This window comes from Macroventuria anomochaeta (genome assembly GCF_010093625.1).
Source record: "Macroventuria anomochaeta strain CBS 525.71 unplaced genomic scaffold BU25scaffold_14, whole genome shotgun sequence".
Classification (NCBI taxonomy): domain Eukaryota; kingdom Fungi; phylum Ascomycota; class Dothideomycetes; order Pleosporales; family Didymellaceae; genus Macroventuria; species Macroventuria anomochaeta.
This window is the reverse complement of record NW_022985375.1, coordinates 151,398-175,487: the sequence shown is the minus strand read 5'-3', so window position 1 is coordinate 175,487 and position 24,090 is coordinate 151,398. Positions and strand designations below refer to the sequence as shown.

The window sequence follows — 24,090 nt, the reverse complement described above, 5'->3', positions numbered from 1 at the left end:
CCGCTCCTCATACCTGCGCAACGATCAAATTTCCCCTCGTCTTCCGCAATACACGATTTGTACACGATCAATCACTCCTCCCATACCTTGAGGACCTTGAATCCAGTAGTAGTGTCGCACGGCATGTCACGCCCCAACTCGCGAAAGTTATTACCGACACACTTGCGTTAGTGACAGACAATTGCGACCACTGAGATGCTGATACGACGCACATTAATGTGTTATTTGTACAGATGTAGTGGTGGCTGCGTTGGCAGACGCTGGCGGATGCTAGCGTTCACTAGTGTCGGGCCTTTGGCTGTTGGGCTGACGTGCCACGAAAAGGCGTCCTGCCGTTGTAGTTGGCTGGCGTGCCTGCGCTAGCGGGTCAGGTGATTGCAAGTGCATGTGGTGCAACGATGCACGCGGTTTGGTGTGGGTGGGACCGGGTGGCAGGATTTCCGGGTGGTGTGGTGGTTGTCGCGAGTGAGTCAAGGGTTGGTGGTGGAGAGTTGCCCGAGATTCCTTCCATCTAGACTTGAGGTCTGTCGAAACAAGACGTCAATTTTACTATAAACTTTTACCCAGTATATTAAAGATTTAACTACAAATTTTCTCATCAATCACATGATAAATTGGTCGCTTAGCTCAGTTGGTTAGAGCGTGGTGCTAATAGCTTTCATCCTTGATACGCCAAGGTCGCGAGTTCGACCCTCGTAGTGACCATCTTTTTGCGCTTGTGGAGTCTGTGGGAACCGCAGCTGTTTTTGCTCTGGCGGTTAGACTTTGGGGCATCTTGTGAGTTGGACTCGCTTGAGAAATTTACTCGGCTCTTCTCTGAGCTCGCATAATGTTACGCGTCACGCGCACTTCTTTTTGCACGCGCACTTCTTTTTGACTTTGATGAGCCTGCGGCCTAGGTTTTGAGTTTTCGAGCACTGGGCAGTGGTTTGCAGCACGAAGACACCTACTGTCGACGGCCCCTTCCGCCTATGCACCCTGTCAAGGCACGAAGCCGTCGCTTCATGTTGATCGTCAGTTGCTAGAAACGGGATCTTGCAGTACAACGAAGCTCTGTAAGTATCATGTGGATGGCATTGAGACCGGGACGTTGACACTGGAGCACGAAGACCGGCATTTGAACTGACGTGCTTATCGCAATGCCGTTGCTCGCAACGTGTCAAGCGCCTTCTCCTTCAAGAGCGATACTCCTGACGCTGTGTTACATGTTGATAAAGGCACCCCCCAACCGTGCCCAGCCCTGTGGGCCGTCAATATGACCCATTGACGTCAGCCTCATTTTGCGACATGGAGTTGACATGGAGTCGTGCCTGCTTTGGGCTGCAATTCACAAGCGTCGGAGGAAGAGGCCTGCGCGCGGTGCTCAAAACTATCCACCGCGGGATGTCTTGCATCTCGAATTGTGTCCCCTCTTCCCGGAGGCCCACGGTCATTGCGCTGCTGGAGCTTGAGGTTTGATGCTCGCGACCCCTGAACATCACCCGGACAGCGGAGAATGTCATGTATCTCTAATCACATTATAGTCGCTGGGGTACCGGGTTCTGATTTGCAGTTCATGAAGAGGCGGTGTCTGGCCAAGACCCTTACAAGGCGAAGGATTCGAGGTTCAACGGTCAACGGGGATGTCGAGTCAGGCTAATGACTATCGAATGAGGAAGTTAGCGACGTGAGGATTTCGAGGTTCACGGTACTCGCTGTCGTGTCGATAAGCGCCGTCGAGACTGCAGTATGCGACAGTGTTGCGCCGCAAGTAAGCTGACATCAGTATCTCGCAATTGTTTGCAGGGTAGGACGATATGGCGGCACGGGCAATTCAGGTACGCGAGCCCTACGATAAGATGATGTGGAATTAGCTGTGGCGTGCGGGGGAACCTCAACATAATGTCGCTTCTGAAAGACTATTGACAGGGTGTGGCCAAGATATTCAAGGCTCTTTTCGAAACTGGAACGTATGTTGAACTCGTAGGATGCGGGTTGCTTGTAGCGCCAAATTGAACGGCAAGTCTTTGCGCGTTCAGGGAAGCCCCGGTTCAGTCGACGCTGCATCACGGTCGTTGTCAGCCGGCAGCGGGACGTCGCGTGGCCTTCAACAGTTCAAACTTTCGACGCCCGGAACGCTACACGGCATGAAGGTAGCTTAACCTCACGACCTCTCTCCTGCTTTGCAGCCCTTCTGCATCCGTTGTCTGTCAGGTACCCACAATGATATCAACAACGGAGATGCGCACATGGCTCGCTCGTATTCGACTGTAGATACCATCATTGGCTGGAAACGTCGTGCTTAGGCTGCAATAAATGTTGGTGTAGCCGACTATTCGTGCCCTAGCATATATCGCGGTCCGTCGCGCTCTCCGAACGAAATTCTATCCTTCCAGGTGCATGCATCGAGGCGTCCACTTTCCTGATTGAAGCAACGACGAAGTCCACCGCCAGGTTGCCTCGATCATCGTACGACAAGTCGACAAGCGGGTTCGGAACTGAAGCGTTGACCCGTAGGCTGAACGATAACGCGAACAGTGGGGTTCATTGTACCTTACGTTGCTTTTTCGCTTCATTTTCTCTCCCCAGCTTTCCTTCAAGGAGTCAGGTGCTCGTTTCTGTATGCACTTGCGGTCCTACGGGAAGTCTGGACTTACATATCTCTCAACAATTCGTGCCGTTCAATTTTATGATTGGTCGATTACCCCTCATTTCGGGTACCTTTTCACAACGACGTAGGATGAGCTGTTTGTACATGGAGATACATCATGTATATGAGAACCTAAACTGTTTGGAGATTGACAATGGAGGACAAAGTTCAGATCTTTGGTGGGGATGGTATTGCCGACGTTTACAGTGCACACCACGATCGATAGCGAAGTCTTATTGTGATCGGATGCAGAGAAACGTCCATAGTCAACATGACGGGGAACCTCTGCAGTTGGTCAGTGATCACAGAGCTGAAATACCGAGAAGAAACTGCGGTAGTGGGTGGCTGTCATCAACCGAAAGTGAATTTGAAGTGCGCAATGTGCGCATCTATTCTAATACGAGTTACCCGGTGCGCTCTTCCATAAGGTCTCGAATCCCTTGATGCTCCAGCTCGGGCGCTAATCTTAGTACGATCAGTTCGAGTATCTGGAAGATGAGATGCTTGTTCAAGTACGCGTCTTCGAGACACTCGAGAATCTCCTCGACCTGCTGATGTTGTGTGACTTTGTTGTCACTTGCAAGGAAAGCGATTGCCACTTTCGGTGGTAGCAAGCCGAGCAGCGAGGCGGCACAACGGCGCTTGATCTCCTTTGTCTCATCCTCAGTTGGTATCTGTCGTGGGGGACCCATGCCGTTGTTCGGAAACAACGTAGCGCGCACTGTACGAAGTACTACTGGAAGTAGAGCGGGGTTCAAGATGCGCGTGTGGATAATGTGCGAGAGGAACCTAACAAATTGCGTTAGCGTATTGGACTTTGGTATAAAGCGTCGTCTTGATTGGCGTGTAATATGCAATTAGCATGCAATGCGTCCGAGTGGACCATCCCGCGGGATCCAGTCAGCCAATACTACAAAGCGCCAGGTTCTTCGATCGGAGTACCCCAAAGTGGTACCGCAGAGCGATATTCCTAAAGAGAACGTGACCGTAGGATCTTCAGGCCGCAAAGTGAGGCAACATGGACATATGCAGCGGTTCGTTGAGTCGATAAGCCATAGGGTCGGTTTGAGACCGTCTGTAACAAGCCCTGATATGTCGATTTCGTCTGCAGGCGTATCTGTAACGAACCGGATCAGTCGTGAAGTCCCGCACCAGTCGACGATGGCCCTGTACCCGGTAACGTGTAACATGTAGTAGCGATATCGCACTTCTGCAGAAGGGTCGTAAGGTGAGGCGCAACCGTCTTGGTCGTATAGTCCGGGTCTGCGACAGCCACCAATGTTGTGCTTGTACATAAGGAACGGCCAGTCCCGAGCTTAACGGACGGCTGATGATATAGGTAGATCACCGGGTCCGTAAGCGGGCTGCCTACGATGGCTAAATTCGCGATAAGACAGCTTAGTGCTCAATTTTCGTACTGCAGAGCCTACAACACCGTAGGTCGCATTGCAAGCTGTCGGAACGGAATCGTAATCCACGATCGGTCCATTCAGATTGCCAGTGTCGGGTGCCGTTTTGAACGGTGATGAGGGGAACATCCTTGCCAAGGCCTAGGCTTGGGGCGTCGAATTGCCGTCCGGGACGGGTGCAAGGGCCTGCATATATCGGCACACCCCCAAACCGGGGTGTGACCATGTGAGGGTCTGCGGGCCGTCGCATTCGCTGAGGTGAAGTCAAGTGACCAGAATTGTATGCGGTCCTTCTGCACCTCGTGTTGCACTGGGCTTGGATTCAGATGTTGCTGGCCAACCATGGAATCAAGAAGAAAATTGTCGCAACTCACCTGTCCAATACACCGTCGGTGTCACCCACCCTTCCTGGGCCGAACAACGCTCCACAATGCAGCATTGAGATGAAGCCCGTCAGCCAAGGCATGCGGATGTCCAACTCGACAACCTGCGCTGCGCAACTCCACAACTTCATGCTTACGATAGGCCGTTTGACTGCCAGTAAACGCGTTGAGGCCTGAGACTCCACTTCTGGTAGGTGTGATTGGCGACTTTCTTCTATCGGTATCGGTCCGCCTGCTAACGACCTTGAAGGCAGAGATGATGCGGTGGCTATAGTTAGAACGACCGCGCGCAGCGCTGTATACGCCAAAAATGCGTATTGGATGACCATCCAGAACAAGCTCGAAGCCGACATGCTTGTGGGCTCATGACGACTTTTATCAGCGACTGGCAAACTGGTCGAACCACTTTCCTCTTCGACCTGTGATGGCAATAGCCCAAAGCGTTCCAGGCGGCTTAGTTCCATATCCGCGGCTCCGTCGTCTGACGAAGGGTCCTCCTCTTGAACATGGTCGGTCTGGAGAATGTCTGCGATCCTCCCAATAGCTTCCCATAACAACCAGCCTTCACAAGCTTTCCCGCTGATGCCGTTGCCCAATATCATCTCGGCGAAAATCTCAGCCACTAGGGATCGTAGACATCCGTTCTTCAGGTCATCGGTGGGAAGTAATACAGCTAAGACTCCCTGGATGATAAGTTGGCGCCAGGCAGACTCGCTCTCTCGTTGCTCAACATATGTCGACGGGACGGCAGCGATCGGGACAGGAGACAAGGCAGGGTGCGGGTAAAGCGTGTGGTAAATGAGACGTGGATCTGACACTAGTGATTGTGGAGACGAGGCTTGTTGCTTCGCGAGGCGGAATGCTTCAGAATGTGTGATTAGACATGCTTCCCGCGGGCTCAACAGGGGCTAGAAGCACCTACTGATCAAATGCTCTTCCAAGAGCCCCGGAAACTCATCGAGCAATAGGCCTTCCAAATCGACATTCCGTAGACGCTGTTCGAGTGCCCTTGTGCAGTGTGCAATGACCTGAATGACCTCGTTGACAAAGACATGGTCAGGCGTGATCTTCGAGTACCATGTCTGCACAAACTCCTTGATGATCACTGAGATGATACCATATAGCTGGAGATCGACCTCGTTTGAGCTTGTCAATGGTGGAAGAAGCTCGTCGATTGAGCGAGGCGTAGTTCCCCCTTTCTCGCCATTCCCAAGCAAAACATCATGAGAGCAAAGGGTTCGTCGAATGAAAGCAGCCGTAGCTTTGTCTGATGTTGTATCAGTCTCCTGCTTTTGGGATTCGACTGCACGTTTGTCTCCGCTTGCTCGAGTCTGATTTGGCGCAGTGTTTCCAGTGGGTACCGAGCTTGTTGATGTTGAGGGCTGGTGAGTGCGCGGCTGTAAACGAGAAGTATCCAGCCCCTGTTGCATACTCTCCGTCATGACCACCGTATGCTCATCACCATCTTCTGATGGCGAACTCTGTACCAGCACGTAGCGGCGCCTTCAAATGCGCTGTGCGTTCAAATATTGCAGTTTGTTCAGGTTGTTGACGAGGGTAAAAGGCGGTGACGCAAGAGGTGCACGGTGTTCTTTCTCGCCGACGTCTTGGCGCGTTTGACGTCCTGGAAGCGAACGCGACTGCTTCATCTCCAATGTCACAATAAACCACAATTTTAAATATTCAAAATGGGCGCAGCAGACAATGACGGTACGCTGTTAATGACTTTGACCACAGATCGTACTCTAATAGAAACCAATAGCGATCGCTGCAGTCGAGCGGCAGCTCAAAGACATTGTGCAGACGCTATACAACCTTATAGTGCAGGCTTACGATCATCATGGTGGCAAGACGCAAGAAGCTATGAAGCGCGAGGTGTAGGTATCTTGTAGGCTGTGAACGGTCTGTTGATGCTGACACAAAATCTAGCCAGTCACTCATTCAAAACCTCGTGAAGCTGTCACAGACGGCCCCATCTGTTCACATCGACATACCTCCAGAGGTCACAAACTACGTGGAGAGCTCTCGAAACCCCGACATCTACACTCGAGAGTTTGTCGAGCTTGTGCAACGCACGAATCAGATGCTGAAAGGTCGCGAAGAAGCTTACCGTCTACTGCAAGAACAAATTGCATGGCAGCTGTCCAATGCCGTACCAGAGCTGAAAGATGACGTTGTCAAGGTAGTCGAAGCTACGGGTGGTAAAGTCCCGACCTGATCTCGTAAGGTCGAGTACTCAGAACCACATCGCGGCCCCCCCCCCCCCCCCCCCCCCGGACGGCGCACCAAGCCACGATCACCACTACTGATCATTCGCCAAAGGGACTTTCGCCATATTCTGTATGCTTCGCATCATCCTCAATAGGATTTCAACATCTGCGTTGCTACACCGACTGTTCAAGCTGCTTGCACATGCGATGCCTGGGAGGGACAGGTCTGACACCCTCGAACTGCATATTGCGCATTCACCGACAGCATCACTACAAAGAACAGTCTGCGTCTTCACTCGGTCTGCACAATACTTGCCTGCAGGAAATTCCAGCCGCTCACGATTACTTGGACCGTTCTTTCACTATGCCAGCGCACACGGTATCGTGGTGCTCAAACGGGTCGTGTTCATGGATTGAAGATCGTCAACGGTAGAGACACATTGACCGTCACCGATCGTCATATCTCGTCTTTACAGCACCACTACTGTGATCAGCATGTGCGGTCGTCACGATCATGCGTGGGGATATTCACTGTGTAGCAAACGTTAAATGCTCAGTATTGTGTTTTCATAAGGAGCCTCCAGGCTCGATTCACATAGCGTATTCTTCTGTACACCATCACCTTATTCAACTCCTACGTTTTCCATTTTCCGTTTTCCGTTCCTTCCACTCATCCACCAGTACACACAATTTTCTCCCTCATCCTACACACTCTCCGAAAGCGATTGTACCATGCTCAAGATTCACCGCATAGCTACTACCAGCTTTCTCACTTGGGGTCCTGACATCACAGAGCCCGAGTCCAGACCGACGTCACCCACAAGCCTGACCCCCGAACAAGGCTTCAAGGGTGCAGATTCATGGGTTGACATTGATGAAGAGCATACGACAATACCTGCATCTGATTGCTCCATTACAAAGTTTGCATGTTCTGGTGACTCGAAGCACATCCTGCGTGCTGATTCGCGATGCAACACACCTACAACGGATCCTGCGCTGAGCGGCACAACGCTTACCACTGATTCGCATACCCTAGATATGGTTACTTTCCCGTCGCACGCTACACACCTTCTTCCCTCAGAGCCGAATGGTACGTGGCGCACACAAGTCAGCTATACGCTTAAGAATCCAAGCGAGCCTGCTTCGACGTTTCGAGAGGCCCTGGAACAACATGCTCACGAGCTCGACGTACCCAGCTTCCTCCACAAGCTGGAGCAGGTTGCGGAAGAGCGTAAAGATGAGTTCAGTGAATGGCTGAATCAAACACTCGCAAACTACGATTTGGTTGAGATGCACAATCGGGTTCGACGCCTTGTGCCCGTCATCTCTATGCCCAACATGCGGCAACTTGATTACGCTGTGGATACAGTGACTGAGATTGCGCAGTCATTGCGGAAGCGCCGCTCAGAGTCAGATCTTCTTCAATGCCACCAAGATGACAAGTACATATTTGCACAGATCATTGGCGAAAAAGCACACCGTGCTCTAATCGAACAGGGAATATGCGAGAAATGGCAGTTCTTGGATGGAGGACATTCAAAGATGCAGCAGATCATGCAATCAACTCTGATGCACACCTTCACACGCATACGTCAGTTATATGAAAATGTCCCACTGTTCCGGGCAAAGCCTTGTTGGACGGCTAATCGGGAGAAGAAGGTTTGGCGCCTGGAGCTTGATGTTGGAGTCGTGGGTGTCGAGGTCGGACCAGTAGCAGATACATCCTTGGTAGAGCTCGGCTTCATTGACACCAGCTTCGAGCTTCCAGAGTCTTACGCATGTGTTTCTATCGCGGATATCGAGCGCCAGGTCGAGGACGCTGAAGATGAGTGGCAATTGCTTGAAGCCTAGAGTATCTGAAGTCCTTTTCTTTTACGTATTAACGTCTCCTCTGTTTGTCTTCCTAGGTCTCTTCTAGACATCATTTCTTCTTTTCTGAAGCGACCATTCACTGTTATGTCTACCTTGTGATGCTTCCGGCACGCTGGCGCACAGCACCGCGGCTTCGACTATCCCTTGACCTTGCACGACTCAAATCGTAACCATCGCCTTGTTCAACATCACCCGCAGCTCGCTCGCCGTAAGCGCATCAAGAGCTGAGTAGTCGTGCTCAGTGAACCATTTTAGCATGAGGAATGTACGCAGTGATATGAGGGCGATGATCAAGATTGGAAAACCTATGGCGGCGATGGTCTGCGAGATGGCAACGGTGCAAGCAACGCCGAGAGCTTGAAGGTCGATGTACTGCCAGATCGTCCTACGTGGAACGGCGTTGAGCGGGTTCTTTGGGTCGACGAAGCGCTTTTCTGAGTTGAGGTACCAGAACTTCGCGAGGATACCGTTGCTTTTGATAGAGCCCCACTGTGATGTCGTTAGTACAGTCTTTTGATGAACAGACATGATGTTCACTTACCCCAACCACGAAGAACACGCCAGCGAACACAGCTGCAGGCATGGTACTCAGGACGGTGAGGAGTGGTCCTGTTATAGTTCCCCAGTTGGAAAGACGAACGAGTAGTCAGCGAGAATACCACTGGTCCAAGGCTTCCAGACCGAGCTGTCACCGATTTTCCCTAGGCCATAGACGGAGACGAAGAAGAGCATGGCGATTACGATGGACAGATAACCACTTTCAAAGTCTGAGACTTCGAACAGGTAGACAAGTTCTTCTACTCCCTTGACCGTACAGCTTTGTCAGCCATGGGTAGATCACTTATAGCTGATCTTACATACCACAATAGATGACACCTACGTATATGCCGAACCACTTGCTAGAGAAGTTCGTAACATATGCCCTGTAATCGCAGTAATTGCCAAAGCTAACAATGCAGTGGAAGATCGCTGCCCAGATACCAACCCATGCTGTGAAAGCCGGGTAGATGGAAGGGTCGTACATCTCGATAATGTCGTATATGGTGTAGTTGAAAAGGGCTATTAGACCAGTGACTCCAATAATGGTGAGCGGTTGGCAGGAGAGGAGAGGAAATACCATAGCAGCTAGTGCAGATGCAAGTAGTGCTTCGTTTATTCCGAAGGGCTCGCCGTTTCGACGATACATGTCTAATGTAAAAGCGATGGCTGGTAAAACGCTGATGTAGTCAGTATGCGTTAATACTAATTTTGATAGGCTTGACCTACTTGATGAAGTACATGCGGACCGTGCTAGCAAATACCCGATAGATAAAGGTGTCCGTAATGTCGCTCCAGTAGTACGGTACTCGACGTTTGACATAGTGATACATACCACGACCTAGTCGTAGTATGCGCCATCTTCGCCAGCCTTTCTGATTTTGAAATGTGTACGACTATGTGGTAGAGGCCTTCTTCAGCTTGTTCTCCATATCCATCGTCGCTGGCCAGTCCATGCTGCAAGGCTACCGCAGTGAATGCAGAAGTGCGCTTGAATGCAACGCAACAAGGGTGAACAAATAAAGCCCAAAACAATGAGGTAACAATCAGATGAGATGATGATGGCTTATAAGCTAAGAAGTCTTGACCGCTGACATAGTTGCGCCAATACTAGACCTTGAGGCGTTTGGCATCTTCATACCAACACAAGAGCTGCCAGGCATAGGAGAAGTCCCCGCGGGTTGGTAAGGAACGGCGTGCACGCGCAACTTGACAAGTGTGACACTGTGGGTCCTAATCATACATTGATGCACACGGACTCTGGAGATGTAAAGGATACTGCTCGCTTCCAGCTCCATAAACAAAGGTGCGCAGGGCCTTCCGAAACCGGTCGTCCTCATCTCACCCATATGGGTGATAGTGTTTCTGTTTCTGTCCATAAAGTTCCTCTTTCGAAGGCATTATGAGTGGGCAGATGAACTGTTGCTGATACCTTCTGATGTTTTCGGGGAAAAGATGACGTTTGCCAGAGTGATCTGGTGGTACTGGCGGCGGGAGCAGTTTGCGGTTAGGCTATTTTGGTCTTGACGCCCGCCCGAAATTGTTCAGATTTCTTCTGCACAGGCAGCCCGGTCTGACTTCGGAAAACAACAGACATTAGTCGGCGGTAACTGAAAGGTCTCTTTGAAGGTAACGACGAGATGGACAGTAAATGCATATATCCCATCAAATGCTTCGGTGATACTTCTGTATTCCACTAGCTGTCTTGTACGTTTCAGTATGAAGCTGCTAATGATGGTTGTTCTTTGATGAAGACCCTGCGTGGTGAAATTGCTCACATGGCGATCCTCAGCCCTATCGAGGAAAGCGCGCAAGTCTAGAATTGTCGAGCCGAGAACCATCATAAACGTCAAGATCGCCGGCGCGCAACGGCGGGGAGCAGCTTGGCTATTAACTGACGAAGCGCGAAACAACCCAAAGCTCGATCAAATAGCAGCCTTCCAGTATTGAAAAGCGACCGGATTGACATCGAAGTCTTCTGTTTGGCGCCTTTCGTCTACTCTGTTCCACCAATCCGGGGGATCCTACGATTCCGACTATCTATTTTGTGTGCTTTGATGCGTTCAAACCGCCTGCCCGAGCATCATTTGCAAGTCTGTTTGTGCGAGAGCTACCCCACGCCTGAGGCTGAATGTTTCATTCTGCTCGTCGATCTCCCGTTCACCTGCTAGAACCAGTAAGGAGACACAGGCGAAAGAAGTATAGCTCAAACCGCAACACCATGGCTACGCTCAACGATGTCGAAGGGCTCTCAGAGGTCATTGGTCGAGCAATTCAGGAGCACCTAGAAAGATCTAACATTAATGTTGCTTGGCCACAAATAGACGGCTTAGTCCGTCCTATCCTCCGAGTCGAAGCCTTCCTGGAGGATGCAGGCCCTGGTAGTCCTTCTTCTCAACGCTCAGAGAGGGTGGCATCGGTGAGTAACCCTTCCATATCTTGTAATATCTTCATCCTTTGTCGTGCACGCGGACGGCCAAAGGGATTCCTAAGCGCACTCGCAGACTCGAGAAGCGCTCCTCAACACTCTGTAGTCGGACTGAACGATCGCAGCGACTGACTCAATGCAGAGAACACTAGAGCTGACAGGAATGATGACCCCGGGGCCTTCGAGAAGCCCAACAGTACCCCGCCAGGACCAAGATACGATGTCGCCGAGCTTCAAGACGCAGTCACACAACTCAGATGCCACAGAAGAGGTTGTTAATGGATCTGATTCCCGTCGAAAAGGTACTGGAGGTCTGAGGATATCGCAAAACCAGACCATCCAGGAGGATCACAGTGAGCATCAGCGGCAGATGCAGGTCGATACGAGGAACTTCCCCAAGCGGAAGAAGGTGACATCGGAGAAGTTTGTCTTCCAACCTTCCTCACTTGACAAGTTGATCATCGGCATCTGGGAGCAGCTCCATGGCTCCATCAACCTCGACCCGAAGGCCATCTTCGAGCAGTTCAAGATTGCCCCCGCGGGATCTTCTGACGTCGTCCACCACAACACGGCGGACGTGACGGCCATGGACATGCTCAGTACGACGACCGACGGTACCCACGATTCGTTCAGCCAGATGAATATGTTCTGCCGCAAGGTCACGCAGGCAAGTCGTGTCTGCCGGTCCATCGAGATGATCGTGCAGGCACGATGGACGGAGCTCTTCGAGGAGCAGATCCAGTTTCGAACCGCTGATGTACCTGAGCTTTCAGCCACCAAACACAGGAAGGCCGTCTTCATGGAGGCGTGTCAGGACTTTGGTTGGTCCGAGAAAGAGCTGCGAAATAAGATGGCCATCTGGCGAGGTTACAAGGAGGTCAAAGATGCGGCAGGGTGGGCAGCGCTCGTGTTCGCCGGCATGGGCATTTACCGGTTCTGCAAATACCGCGTTGGTTTCGACAAAGACACGATGAGGCGACTGCGAAATCTGCGAAAGAGACTCGAGGTAGCTGCAGACACTTTGCACCCTCACTGGCGGCAATTATTGACGATTGTTGGCGAGCCCCAGACGCTGCAATACCCGGGCCACCCACACGAGTGGGTAGTTTTCGAAGATGGCACAGACCCAGTTCCGCTACGGCAAACCTACCAGGACCAGGAACGCTACTTTGCTTTCGAGCACATTGATGAGTCGATTATTGATGAGTCGGTCTGGGGATGTGAAGATCCGCGATGGATGCCACAACCCAACCCCGTAGCCCGAATCAATGGCCAGTACATTTGCGCGTCGTGTGGGGAGCAGCAATCGGACGACCCAAAGGCCAATGCCTGCTTCTGCTTTCCGTCGCTGTTTGGCTGTGTGAAGCGTAAACCTCCACCTATTCAGGTGTTCCGCACGCCAGATGGGAAGAACAATGGTCTGGTAGCTCTGACATCGTTCGAAAGAGGAGCAGCGATTGGAGAGCTCGTTGGTCTGATAACAAGAGGCATGAGCGGTCTTGATGTGATGGACAGCTCCACCCCACTATCAAATTACCAGATCTGGCAAGGTAGGATAGGCAACTACACTCGCTTCGCAAACCACAGCTGCAAGCCAAACGCACAGTCGTCCAACTTCACTTGGCTGGACACACAACGAGTTCTCATCGTCAGCAAAGGAATCGAGGCGGGTGCGGAAATAACGCTGGATTACGGTGATAAGTACTGGGCTGGTTTGGACAAGGCGTGTCTTTGTGGTGAAGCGTGTTGTAGGTATAGAACTAGAGACCGTTAGCGGCCCTGCAGATAGACAAAGGATGGTTTTGACAACATTACCTTGTAACAGAGGATTCAATTGAAGATGGAGAGTGGACATCGGAAGGATCGAAGCGGAGTCCGTGCGTATCGATAGCACTAGTGTCCCTCACAAAATTTCAAGATGCACGCCGAGGCAGGAACGTTTTGCCGCTCACAACACCAATTTTGTCTGTCCTTACTCATCCAAAACTACTTCAAAGACGTCCAGGATGGCACGAGACGACTCAGAATTTAGTTCGTCTGACGAAGAGATCTTGGAGCATCAAGTGGGCTCGAGGAAGAGGAGAAAGCTGTCACCCAGCGCCGAGGACTCTGATCAATCCTCTGAGGACCGCCAGGCTGCAGCACCAGCTCCAGTGTTGCTATTATCGAACATTTCGAGAATCAAGACAATACCACAAACGGCCCGGAATGGAGTCAAGACTACTACGCCATTGCAATCTTCAGTACCACCCACGAAGGAAAAGTTGAGCTTCGCTTCTATCGATGTAGCACCCTGGCTTGTAGCGTCTCTGGCATCTATGGAGATCAAGAAGCCAACTGGTATCCAGGCCGCATGTATTCCGGAGATCTTGAAGGGAAGGGACTGTATCGGAGGAAGTCGAACTGGTACAGGTAAAACTGTAGCCTTTTCCGTACCTATCATGCAGAAGTGGGCAGAGGATCCTGTGGGCATCTTCGGACTGATCATCACACCGACAAGAGAGTTGGCCATCCAGATTTTCGAACAGGTCAAGGCGATCTCAGCACCTCAATCGATGAAGCCGATCTTGATCACTGGTGGAGCAGATCAACGCGAGCAGGCCATCAACCTAGCTTCAAGGCCGCACATCGTTGTTGCTACTCCAGGGCGTTTGGCTGAACACATCAAGACCTCTGGTGAAGATACCATCTGCGGTCTGCGTCGTGTCAAGTTCGTTGTTTTCGACGAAGCTGACCGATTGCTTACACCAGGAAAGGGCAGCATGCTTCCGGATCTTGAAACCTGTCTGTCCGTCGTACCGCCACCAACACAACGTCAAACACTTCTCTTCACAGCCACAGTAACACCAGAAGTCCTCGCACTAAAAGAGCAACCACGCCCTGGCCGACCCCCGATCTTCGTTTGCGAAGTCGACACAGAAGACCTCGCTATTCCACCCAAGCTGCAGCAGAAGTACATCCAAACGCCTGTCACCCATAAAGAATGTTATTTGCACGTCGCACTGGAGACACCAGAAAACCTCAAGAAGTCCGTCATCATCTTCTGCAACCGCACCAAGACAGCCACATTGCTAGAATACATGCTTCGCCTCCTGGACCACCGCGTAACAGCCTTGCATTCCGGCCTTAAGCAGTCCGACCGTGTCAACAACCTCGCGCGCTTCCGTGCACAAGCCGCACGTATCCTGGTCGCAACCGATGTTGCAGCTCGAGGTCTCGATATTCCGGAGGTTGCGCTCGTTATCAACTACGATGTGCCTCGCGACCCAGATGACTACATTCACCGTGTTGGTCGTACGGCTCGTGCTGGACGTGTGGGTACGAGCATCACACTGATTGGCCAGCGAGACGTTGAGTTGATTCTTGCAATTGAGAAGCGTGTTGGCAAGAAGATGGAGGAATACGAGGAGGAGGGTGTTAGTATTGAAGGCAGAGTTGTGCGCGATGCATTGAAGCCTGTCACAGAGAAGAAGCGCGAGGCCATGTTGCAAATCGAGGAGGGTCGCGACGTTCTGGGTAAGAGGAAGACCGGCATGCAGAAACGCAGGGCGAACTAGACATTCGTGTGCAATTTGGGTAGAGACGGTACATCCTACTGTATAATGGAACTTCTACCAAGCATCACTTCTCAATCACCTCAAAAGCATGTGCCCTCGCTTTACCAGTCTCCTTAACCCTCCACTCCTCAATATACCCCTCCACCTCACCACACCCATTCTCCTTCCCCGGTACCGGCTCGCCCCACGTCCCCCAATACGGCACCACACCCGTCCACGTGTTCTTCACCAGCTCCTTATCCTTCAAGTCCGCTCTGTCTTCACTCGGCCCGCCCTCTCTGATCTTCGCGCTCGCTGACGCAATCTTGACCTTCAAGATCGACGTTGAGTTCAGCTCAGCCTTGGTTGGTGGATTCCTGCTCTTCGCCCAGCGATCCGGGAGCAAATTATCAGTGATGAGCTCCATCGCATACAGAGCTTCAGCTTCGTCGGTCACAAGGGTGGCGTATCCATATGCGATCGCTGAGCGGTAGTTGCAGGAGTTGTGGAAGGGCGCTAGCGCAAGTACCAGTCCGTCAAGAAATGTCGCTACGACTGTGATTGGCAATCCTTCATCATTGCTCTCTTTACCGTGCTTGAAAATGCGACCGGAAACGTAGCCGTGAATGTACAGATCTTGCTCTGTGGTGTTTGGGTCCGCATCGCGGCTTGAGAAGTTTCCGGTGCAGCCTAGCATGGGTAGGACGACCGGGAATGGGTGCTTTGAATCATTGAAGGAGACGTGGAGAACGGGACATGTATTGATGAGAGTGTGGATTGTTGCGTAGTCGTATACACCTAACAAACCATCAGCAAAAGTTCCGTGAAGTAGTAAAGCTGGGCAACAGTACCTCGATTTGCTAATCGACCGAACTTGTTGACTGCCGTTTTGGGATACCTTGGTGACGCCATTGCCGTATTTTCCTTCTTTTCTGATGTCTTCAAACTGAATGTCAGTCTTGAACCCGCATACGATGTCTACAATACCAGGTCTACCAACTGCCACTTATACCTGCTGTCATAACCTAGAATCTTATCATGACTCTTTGGTATGTGGACCACACCTTTGAAATCATGGCAATACTTTGCGAGGACGTTTCTATCCTCTGCTCGTCGAAGGTAGCGTCATCGGTACCACTTGCGGCCTCAAGGTGCGGAGGTGGTAATCGCGGGGCGCTGATTGGTTGCATGAAGCTGTTTAGGGTTCACGACAAGCGTATGGAGCGTTTAAGATGAGACGATGGTCGATGTTTGTGCGGAATATCGCCGGGTATTCACGGATGATTGCGTGTGAGAGAAGGTGTCTTCATCGATGTGACACTTATTGCTATCTGGACGCTTGAACGCTTCAATGACTATGTAAACGGAAACGACCTCGACTCTAGTACTCCGCCTTCGCGACCCGGGGCCTAAACCGCGTATTGAAATTCTTCTGCGTAACAAACCACGCATTATGCGTCTTCCACTCGGCACCCGGGTACTCAAGCTCAACCTCGAACCTCCTCAAAAAGCTAGGAACTAGTTTGTAGATCTCGAGTAGACTGATGTTCTTCCCGATACAGGTCCTGGCTCCCGCACCAAATTGCAGCATACTCCCCTTCATCTCCTTCAGCTTCTCCGGGCTCGCATCGAGCCACCGCTCAGGCCTGAACGTATCGACGTCGGATCCAAAAACCTCAGGGCGCCGGTGGATCACCCAGGCATTGCAGCCAACGATGGTCCCACCGGGGACAAATGTGTCGAGGATCTGCATGCCCTGCTTTGGAACGACGCGTTCGAGGATAAGGCCAGGGGCGGGGTGGAGGCGGAAGGATTCTTGGATGACGGCGTCGAGGTAGGGCAGTTTTTGGGCTTCGGGCCAGGACACGGTTTTATCGGCGCGCTCCTCGATGATACCGGACGCTGCGGCGTCATCGAGTTCACACATCAGTTTAGCGTATACTTGCGGGTGCTTGACGAGGAAATAGAAGACGGCGGACAGCGAGATGGCGGTCGTTTCCGAGCCGGCGAAGACCATTGATGTGCATGTTGAGAGGATGCGGCTGTCGTCCATGAACGGGTGGTCGTGGGAAGCTTGAGCAAATTTAGAGAGCAGGTCGATGCCGCGGGGGTTGGCGCGCTCGTCGTCTGAGAGGCCGAATTTCTTGATTTTGGAGACTTGTTGCGCGCGCTCGTTGGAGCGAGAGAGGGCGAAGAGAGTCACGGGGTGCACGCGCTTGTCAAGACCGATGCGTTGGGCGAATAGACTGATGGGGTTCTTCCAGAGGATGCGGTCGAGGCTGGGCATTTGACCGACCTGAACGAATGTGAGTATGAGCATTGATGCTGTAGAGAGTCGGGTATTCTTACGGGCGCGACGTAATCGAAGAACTTGCCCAAGAACTCGATGATGTTGTCGACGTCCTTGTTGCCCTCCACAAAGCCGAGGCGTTTGCTCCAGGTCAAGTCTCCAATAACATCGAAAGCGAAGAACTGCAGCCATTGACTGAAGTTGCAGCTCCTACCAGTGTTGGCGAACATTGCTTCCGTCTTGTCGAGCCAGTAGGTGAGCGTGGAGTTGACCAGCGGCTCGTAGTTGACCAGTGAGCTCATAGCGAAAGCGTTGTTCACACAACGACGGTACTTGGCGTGGAAGTCTTCATCGGTGGTTGAGAACAAGGAGAGCAGAGGCTTGCCGTTCGCTACAGCACCCTGGACTGGGTAGAAGTCCGACTACGCAAGATCAGCGTCCATATAAACAGGGAATCGTCAACGAATGTACCTTGTACACACCCTTGTTCAGCCCATAGATAGCTTTGATTGCTCTTGGATTTGCGAAGGAGAGAACATTCGGTCCCAGCCTCACAACATCGCCATGTTCGCGATGTAAGGCGAGTGTCGTCCAGTGATGGTTCTTCTTCGACACGTCTCTTAGTCTCCACCAGTTGCTGTATCCTGCTAATGTTGGGCCAGGGTATTTATTCAGTCCTTTCCAATACTTGTTGCTGACAAGGTGGCCTGCGACGAGGGAGACGAGCACAATGGGCCAGTACCGTACGAGAAGCGGTAGTATTTCGTTGAGGAGCATCGTGTGTAGTTGTCTCGGCTCGACAGTCAAGGGAAGCTGAAAGTCAGGTTTTACGGGAGATACACTGCTTTCGGATCAAGTTGGGGCAAGGGATGATGTTATTTGAGGCCACCGATCAGGCGAGATCTGATATCCAGTGTTATACCTGCTTCGGACTACATTCGGCAATGTGTTGGGCTACGTAAGGCTGAAGTGTGTCGGCAGTTGTGAAATGAACCTGAAGTTATTCGTTCGATGATGCTATGGAGCCGTGGCTGCCCCTTGCGGGCTTGGAACGTGGGGATGGCTCCGGGGCGCGGGGTAATTGGGTGAATCTCAACAGCTTGAAAGTTCATTCTACATTCTTATCGTGGCTTCAAATTGCGCAGTCTTAAGAACATGTTGCCTCCTCTTGTCCTTTCATGCTGCATCTTTGGGGCTTTTGCGACAATCGACGTACAGTGCACACATTGTAGGCATACTTATCACCTCCACACCCCGATGTATGAGGCCGCAACAATACCTCCGTATCTTCCGTGTTGCTTCTATTATGAACTGCCGACGATGTTGGTTTCGGTAGTGAAGTCTTGTGTCACGAAAGTGAGCCATCGGCAGTTGTGACTTGCTCGGCAGATGCGTTGTTGTCTTTCAGGCTGCTGATTAAGATCCGGATTACCCGAGACGGTTACTGATCATGTGACCTTGTCCGAGGCTATCATCGGTACATCAAAGAAGTCAGTGTAGGTTCTTTACAAAAAGCGTTGGTGGGCATTCTTGTTTTCGAGTATATGCTTAAGTCTACAGTCATGTCGTTCCATGTATCACTTCAATCGAGTGCTGCAGCGCGATCAAGACAATCAGTGAGCCATTGAATCCTTGCATAAAGCATACGTGGTACAGCAAGGCGTGGCGTATGTGGGCGACGAAAGCAGTCCTTACACTCCCAGATACCGTAGAGACATCTCGAGCACGACAAGTGCAGATGGGGCGACCATCGATAAGCGCAATACTCGAGAATCTTTTCAGTGCATTAGTACACTACAGGGACAAACATACAACGCGAAAGGCTTTCAATGTCAAACCTGGAATGTCACCCATATAGCTCGAAGTCTTCGAGCAAGGACGTTGGGTCTGCTCGCCCAAGGCAAAAGCAATGTTATTTGTAGTCCTGTGTTTTGAATCAGCGCTATAGGATTGCGTATGCATAGTGCTGAGTTATGCAGTCGGTCCTTGATACTGTTGAAGTGGGGTCCAGTGTTGTCGACATTCTCCTTTCAATATTGTCTTTGTGTCTGTTGCATGCTTCCGTCATGCTTCGTTGGCTGGTAGAGTGACCCAAGAGAGATATCACAGACGTGTGCTATGAACAGCAGCACAGCCCGCAAGCGACGCGGCATCGGTCGATGCACAGCGAAGGATCAAGAGGATTCGGACGGTTGTTGCATGCGATACCATGATCCTTGGTGCAGGTGGGTGTCAAACAGTGGCATGTTTTGCGAAGCGCCGACGTCGAACATTGATGGAGTGTATCGCTGAGCACCGTACGGCAGCAACCTGGTCCATGGAAACATGGCACAGTAATGCTTGCTTGATGTTGTCGACCTCTGCAAGCCCCATCAACAGCTCTGTGCCTGTGTCTGCCGTCGCCAAGTATAGGGAGGTTCGCAGAAGGTGACCGAACAATTTCATCTCCCGAGCTCCCCGATCGCTTAGCTTTCACACCTTCATCTGAATCATCGTTCGAAGCGAGTGCCTCATGCGAGTGATTGCAAATATCGATCCCAAGGTTGTGGGCTTCCGTCATCCCCGGACGCCCAGCCCTGCCATTCAAGGATCCATATGGCGGCAGTATTGACACACCACCATCTCTTTTGGGGTGGCCAGACCAGATCTTAGCCCTCAGTCTCGGAGTAGTCTTACCACAACCACACTCACCCGGACTTGGACCCCTGGCCCCGCTGATTCTCAACAACTTCCCGATTCTGTTTGAGATGCATCCATATTACTGAATGGTGACGACTGCTGCTAGGACATTCGTTGAAGACTGGTGAATGAGAGACGGCGGGGAGCATTAATGTGTCTGCCGTCCACACGAACTGAAACATATACGGATGAGTATGGCTCCGTGTCTGTGAACGGTGTGTTCTGCATGTGAGCAGGTACTCCCTTCACACACGTGCCGTTCCGCGGGTCGAGAACGAGCAATGAGGCTTGCAGCAGCTTGCGCGACTTTCGCGAGCGAACCGTCTCCACACTGTGTAACCTCTGTAGAGACGCCTTGCAGCCACACAGTGTTGTCGAGCGTGCATGTGAAGAAATGTGCCTGTCCTTGCTTGCTGCAAGTGTTGAACGTAGATGTTGTCGACAGTGGATGAATTTTAGAGCAGGTGCAGCGATAGGAAAGGTGACAGGTTCATCCTTGCACGAGCGGACAGTGCGAATCGTGGACAAAGGAAACGAAGCGTGCATGACTGCGCTGGAAAATCCTGAAGGTCGGTCGACGGGATAACTCATCCTCTAAGACGTGCTGACGGCTGGGTGAGTCACCAAGCTCCACGTCGGTGTGCATGCCGCATGCGCTTACAACAACGCGCCGGCAGCTTTTGAAACGGCGCAGAAGAATCTGCAGAAGCGGGCAGATACTGGCGATAGCGATGCGGTCGCGCAAGGCCAGACGTCACTTCAAAGATCTGGGAGTGAGGATGAAGCCTGCAACGAGAGTCGAAGATGTGGAGACAGGCGACGCCGCTTGAAGCCGGCTCTAGCGCGAGTCCTGACCCCTGTCAAGCTGAGGACATCTCGAAGCAGCAAAGAGCAACTCCAAATTCATGCTCTCCATGCACAACCCCTTCGCAACAGTGCGCTCATCAGAGTGCCAGCGAAGCAGCATCGTCAGTCCGCCACAACCGGCCCGGTAGTGTTGCGTGCTGCCCCGCAATACTCATTTACTGTGAGGCGCAGACGCTGCAGATCCAGCGTGCAGGTCTTTGCAGCTCTTTGCAGGTTTTGAAACATGGCAGATGTATAATGCTATCGATAAGAAGGAAACAACCATGCAGACGGGTCTTTCGACAGGTCCATCTGGGGTTGCTAGCACTTGCGTAATCGCCTCGGAGTGCTTCCGTTGGAGAGAGTCTGTGAGGGTCTGTTCCAATGGCAGACCAAAGCTGAGGACAGCAAACGTCTCCTGAAACAGATTCTCACTTTGGCATGCTCTACTGCAGGGGCATTTCATCATGCCCGTTTATGATCAGCAGTAACATTGGCCGGGTGGTACTGGAAGGACAATACCGAAGCCTTGAAGTCGGCGCGTCCGAGATCTGCCCTCCGCTGCCAGCACAGCCTCCTCGGCTATTCATTCAGGTGGCGCATGACCGCCAGGCTCCTCCGCGTGAGCAGCATCCCACTATTATGCGGGTTGAAGTTGCTCGAGCAGGTTGCTGTTGCACAAGACTTGTTGCGTCAGTACGCGCTCAGAGGTACTCGACGATGGCCACCTGAGGTATTTCGGAGCGTTGCGATCACATGAGAAGCGGCTTTGTTAGAGCATTTCGGAGCGGATATGATCCCTGCTCTGATCCCTGCTTTGATCCCTGATTGGGCTGAACTGCTTGCGCCCATCGCTAGCTCCAAGTACTGTCGTCCTGTAGGTGAGCCAAGCACTGCTCAACGACACCCACCTTCGTCAAACCCTTAGAGACACCACGAGCAGCCGGTCTGTCTGCAGTCGTCGTCCCTTGATCTGGTCGTGCCCAAAGGGGCAGCAAAGCCGCTGCAGTGCGCGCTCCCTCTGGACGCTGAGGGCAAGCTTCTGGAATCCGCGCCATGTCGCCAGACGCCGATGCTCGAGGCCCAGCAGTAAGCGCAGTACAGGCACCCTCCTCGCGCAAATCGCGTGTAGAGGCGCCTGCCTGATGCCGGCGGTGGGCTGCCGGTGGGCTCCTGCTGGGCTCTGCGGGCATCAAGCAGGTTCTCGAGGGCGTTTCGAATGCACAGGCACAGCGAGCGTCTGCTCAGCTGTCATGGTCAGGACCACGCATAACTGCATCATCGCTCAATTATTATGCTTTTCGCTATCTCACAAAAGTAAAGTAATGGAGCGATCGAGCACCGTTTCGGTCGTCATCTCCGCCTGCATGGCCTAGAGGGGCATTTCGCGTACAGAAGACTCGCCTGGTGAGCCATGAGGGCATCGAAATCTCCCGTACGCAGGCATCCGCCTATCCACGCATGCGCAACGCGGTGCCTCCGTTCAGGTCAGCTTAGATCCGACTAAACCTGCAGCTGCAGGCTCTCGCCGTATGCACGTTAAGCAAGCTAGATGCGCAGTGCAGCAAAACGGGGCAGTGTGCATGCACCTCTGCCGGGATGCTGTGGCCACGCCGGGCGGCCCATGGATCGACGCTTGTAAGCTCTTAAGAAAGATCCCACCCTCACCGCTAGCCTTCCCTACCCTCCACCTCCCATTTCGCCTTCCCCTCTCCTCATTCGCCCGCCCTCTTGTCTCCTCCTCCTTCACGGCGAGCCTTGAAAAAACTATATCCGCCTGAGACAACGGTTTTTTTTTCATTTTTTTTACTTTCGTTTGTTCCCTTCGTTTTGTTGATTCTTTCGTCCCATCTAATATCGCCCGTCTCGCACCACAACGCACCGACCATCACCATGCCGATCCAGCTACTACCCGCCTCGGCTGCTGCTTTTGCGCCCCGGTCAACTGTCAACGTTGTCTTGAACTCGAAGGCCGAGCCATGGTTAACACAGACCCTGAAGCGCATCAACCGAGTAAAGCGCCCATTGAACAGCGTGCAGCAACACACACGATGCCTCACAGAAATCCTGTCCGGAAAGAACGCCATCTGGTCACTGAGCTCCATCATGGTCCCTAAGGCCCCGGACTCGGAACTGCGCAGGGACTCCAACCCGCTGGTCGAAGCGCTGTTCAACTACCAGCTCATCCACATCGAGGCTTATGTCGTACACGTCGACATGGTGTCACAACATGAGGTTGCATTCAAGCTTACACAGGAGACCATTGATGCGCTTATCGAGTACCACAAGGACATCTACTCGGTCGATGTTGCTGCCAGCACCTGGGACTGGGCCGAGAAGGAGCAGCAGGTCAAGAAGCTCCAGGACGGATTCGTGCAGGCCGTCAATCGCTACGTCTTCCGCACTGGCGCACGAGCGCTCGAGGGTATGGAGGAGGAAGGCGCCGGAGAACTACTTGAGGGCCGAGGTGAGGACGTCAAGGCTGCCATTATGGGCTTGTTCCTGCCGCTCCTACCTCCTCCTCCCAGGATCGTTGACGTGGTTCGTCCTGCTCCTCTGCTTCCCAGCACACCCGGTGCCGCCAACTGGTGGCAGCCGACACAGTACCTGTCGCCGCCCCAGATGGACTCGTGGAGAGTCCTCCCCTCGACACCCAGCCCGACCATCACCACCTGCAGTGAGCACTCACCCACTTACTGGACCACCATGGGGACCCAGAGTATGGAGCCCTTCCAGCTGCCGTCGCCCACACCGTCGTTTAGCCAGCCATGCTACAACTCGACGAGTGCGTACTACAGTCCGCCTCAGGCAGTCGCACCGATACCCTGCCTTCCTCTGCCGAGCGTGCTAGCCCAGCAATGCGGGTCAAGCGCAGCGCACAGTGGATTCGGAGGGTTTGGGTGGGACACAGGGTTCGCAACACAGTACGCAGCGTTCACATAAGCAGAACACGTCAGTCTGTGATACCCTGTCCCTCGGTCGATGCCTGGAAGCGCGGACCTGGCCAGTCCTCTGAGCGCACCAACTCCTTCGACACCCCCGGTTCGAGACATCAGCGAGATTCACCACATGTTGTCACTGCACAACATCCAAGGCATGGGACGGCGTTGCATCAACATTAGCGAGCGTTTGCTTTTATTTTCTCTCCTCTCTTCCCGTACATCTCTCTTGATACCTGTTTGATTTTTAGCGAGCGTTCTTTTGTCGTCATCTACGCCTCCCCAGTCGGACGGCTTCTTTCTTTGTTGCATCTCTGGGAGGTCTGTATTTG

General features: G+C 52.4%; 9 protein-coding genes and 1 non-coding gene across 10 annotated transcripts; 5 read left to right on the top strand and 5 right to left on the bottom strand.

The window, feature by feature from the left end:
- Positions 1 to 616: 616 nt before the first annotated feature.
- BU25DRAFT_t69 lies at positions 617 to 705 on the top strand. The gene has a single exon. It is a non-coding gene; the product is annotated as a tRNA-Ile (tRNA).
- A 2,241-nt stretch (positions 706 to 2,946) lies between these two features.
- BU25DRAFT_439577 (uncharacterized protein) lies at positions 2,947 to 5,969 on the bottom strand. The gene is made up of 3 exons (XM_033709111.1): positions 5,344 to 5,969; positions 4,413 to 5,283; positions 2,947 to 3,418 (listed from the first exon to the last, which is right to left on the bottom strand). The coding sequence occupies exons 1-3, from the start codon at positions 5,861 to 5,863 to the stop codon at positions 3,034 to 3,036; spliced, it is 1,776 nt and encodes a 591-aa protein (XP_033562282.1). The 5' UTR covers positions 5,864 to 5,969; the 3' UTR covers positions 2,947 to 3,033.
- A 119-nt stretch (positions 5,970 to 6,088) lies between these two features.
- On the top strand, positions 6,089 to 6,645 carry BU25DRAFT_490738 (mediator of RNA polymerase II transcription subunit 10). Its single transcript, XM_033711509.1, has 3 exons — positions 6,089 to 6,131; positions 6,184 to 6,298; positions 6,351 to 6,645. The coding sequence occupies exons 1-3, from the start codon at positions 6,110 to 6,112 to the stop codon at positions 6,637 to 6,639; spliced, it is 426 nt and encodes a 141-aa protein (XP_033562281.1). The 5' UTR covers positions 6,089 to 6,109; the 3' UTR covers positions 6,640 to 6,645.
- Positions 6,646 to 7,363: 718 nt separating this feature from the next.
- Positions 7,364 to 8,482, top strand: BU25DRAFT_457952 (uncharacterized protein; the record flags this gene model as incomplete). Its single annotated transcript, XM_033710159.1, has 1 exon — positions 7,364 to 8,482. One exon carries the CDS (start codon positions 7,364 to 7,366, stop codon positions 8,480 to 8,482), a length of 1,119 nt encoding a protein of 372 aa, XP_033562280.1.
- Positions 8,483 to 8,662: 180 nt separating this feature from the next.
- Positions 8,663 to 9,863, bottom strand: BU25DRAFT_467405 (uncharacterized protein; the record flags this gene model as incomplete). The annotated part of the gene is made up of 5 exons (XM_033710714.1): positions 8,663 to 8,992; positions 9,045 to 9,112; positions 9,163 to 9,276; positions 9,365 to 9,720; positions 9,790 to 9,863. 5 exons carry the CDS (start codon positions 9,861 to 9,863, stop codon positions 8,663 to 8,665), a joined length of 942 nt encoding a protein of 313 aa, XP_033562279.1.
- Positions 9,864 to 10,765: 902 nt separating this feature from the next.
- BU25DRAFT_391569 (DEAD-domain-containing protein) lies at positions 10,766 to 15,025 on the top strand (the record flags this gene model as incomplete). Its single annotated transcript, XM_033704618.1, has 3 exons — positions 10,766 to 11,481; positions 11,666 to 13,237; positions 13,485 to 15,025. The coding sequence occupies exons 1-3, from the start codon at positions 11,172 to 11,174 to the stop codon at positions 15,023 to 15,025; spliced, it is 3,423 nt and encodes a 1,140-aa protein (XP_033562278.1). The 5' UTR covers positions 10,766 to 11,171.
- A 12-nt stretch (positions 15,026 to 15,037) lies between these two features.
- On the bottom strand, positions 15,038 to 16,133 carry BU25DRAFT_439574 (5-nitroimidazole antibiotic resistance protein). Its single transcript, XM_033709110.1, has 2 exons — positions 15,856 to 16,133; positions 15,038 to 15,802 (listed from the first exon to the last, which is right to left on the bottom strand). The coding sequence occupies exons 1-2, from the start codon at positions 15,914 to 15,916 to the stop codon at positions 15,090 to 15,092; spliced, it is 774 nt and encodes a 257-aa protein (XP_033562277.1). The 5' UTR covers positions 15,917 to 16,133; the 3' UTR covers positions 15,038 to 15,089.
- Positions 16,134 to 16,349: 216 nt separating this feature from the next.
- On the bottom strand, positions 16,350 to 18,124 carry BU25DRAFT_366605 (pisatin demethylase). The gene is made up of 3 exons (XM_033703851.1): positions 17,766 to 18,124; positions 17,354 to 17,716; positions 16,350 to 17,300 (listed from the first exon to the last, which is right to left on the bottom strand). Exons 1-3 carry the CDS (start codon positions 18,069 to 18,071, stop codon positions 16,386 to 16,388), a joined length of 1,584 nt encoding a protein of 527 aa, XP_033562276.1. The 5' UTR covers positions 18,072 to 18,124; the 3' UTR covers positions 16,350 to 16,385.
- A 1,082-nt stretch (positions 18,125 to 19,206) lies between these two features.
- On the bottom strand, positions 19,207 to 20,261 carry BU25DRAFT_39488 (uncharacterized protein). The gene is made up of 2 exons (XM_033704762.1): positions 19,986 to 20,261; positions 19,207 to 19,918 (listed from the first exon to the last, which is right to left on the bottom strand). Exons 1-2 carry the CDS (start codon positions 20,153 to 20,155, stop codon positions 19,411 to 19,413), a joined length of 678 nt encoding a protein of 225 aa, XP_033562275.1. The 5' UTR covers positions 20,156 to 20,261; the 3' UTR covers positions 19,207 to 19,410.
- Positions 20,262 to 22,712: 2,451 nt separating this feature from the next.
- On the top strand, positions 22,713 to 23,762 carry BU25DRAFT_340295 (uncharacterized protein; the record flags this gene model as incomplete). The annotated part of the gene is made up of 1 exon (XM_033702805.1): positions 22,713 to 23,762. One exon carries the CDS (start codon positions 22,713 to 22,715, stop codon positions 23,760 to 23,762), a length of 1,050 nt encoding a protein of 349 aa, XP_033562274.1.
- Between the last annotated feature and the right edge of the window lie 328 nt (positions 23,763 to 24,090).